Source organism: Penaeus monodon, chromosome 28 (genome assembly GCF_015228065.2).
Source record: "Penaeus monodon isolate SGIC_2016 chromosome 28, NSTDA_Pmon_1, whole genome shotgun sequence".
NCBI lineage: Eukaryota > Metazoa > Arthropoda > Malacostraca > Decapoda > Penaeidae > Penaeus > Penaeus monodon.
The window spans coordinates 13,223,577-13,224,000 of record NC_051413.1 but is presented as its reverse complement, the minus strand read 5'-3'; the positions used below and the strand labels follow the sequence as shown (position 1 = coordinate 13,224,000).

At 52.4% G+C, this 424-nt stretch overlaps 1 protein-coding gene across 1 annotated transcript in view; it reads right to left on the bottom strand.

The window, feature by feature from the left end:
• Positions 1-424, bottom strand: part of LOC119591041 (G-protein coupled receptor 54-like) — a 58,154-nt gene that overhangs the window by 15,647 nt on the left and 42,083 nt on the right. The window contains exon 6 of the mRNA XM_037939769.1: positions 248-405. Coding sequence (XP_037795697.1) covers positions 248-405 — 158 coding nt within the window. The remainder of the gene's footprint in view (positions 1-247; positions 406-424) is intronic.

Below are 424 nucleotides of genomic sequence, written 5' to 3'. Positions count from 1 at the left end.
CAGCATGGACACGATTACATGTGTCCACGTTAATCTATAAGTTTAGTTGTGCATGTACACATTCACCTGCTTATTGGATAACCACGGTGAGCCTAATATAACAAGGAAGACAATATCAAGAGTGATGAGGAGAAAATTAACACAGAAATTGCGAAGTGGAAAGGTGATCAAGCAGTAGGTGTTAGCATAGTCGCGAGGCAGCACACGAAGCAGGCCGCCCACAGCCTGCCGCCGCCGAGGAGCTCACCTATTGAAGTACGACAGGAGATCGAGCACCGTCCTGGCGTACTTGGTGCTCACGCTGATGCTGGGCACGATCTCGTAGGCCCTGAGCATGTTGAGGATGAGCAGCGGGCCCCAGCAGATGATGAACAGCACCACCACCACGATCAGCATTGGCACCACCTGCGGGCGAGGGACACAA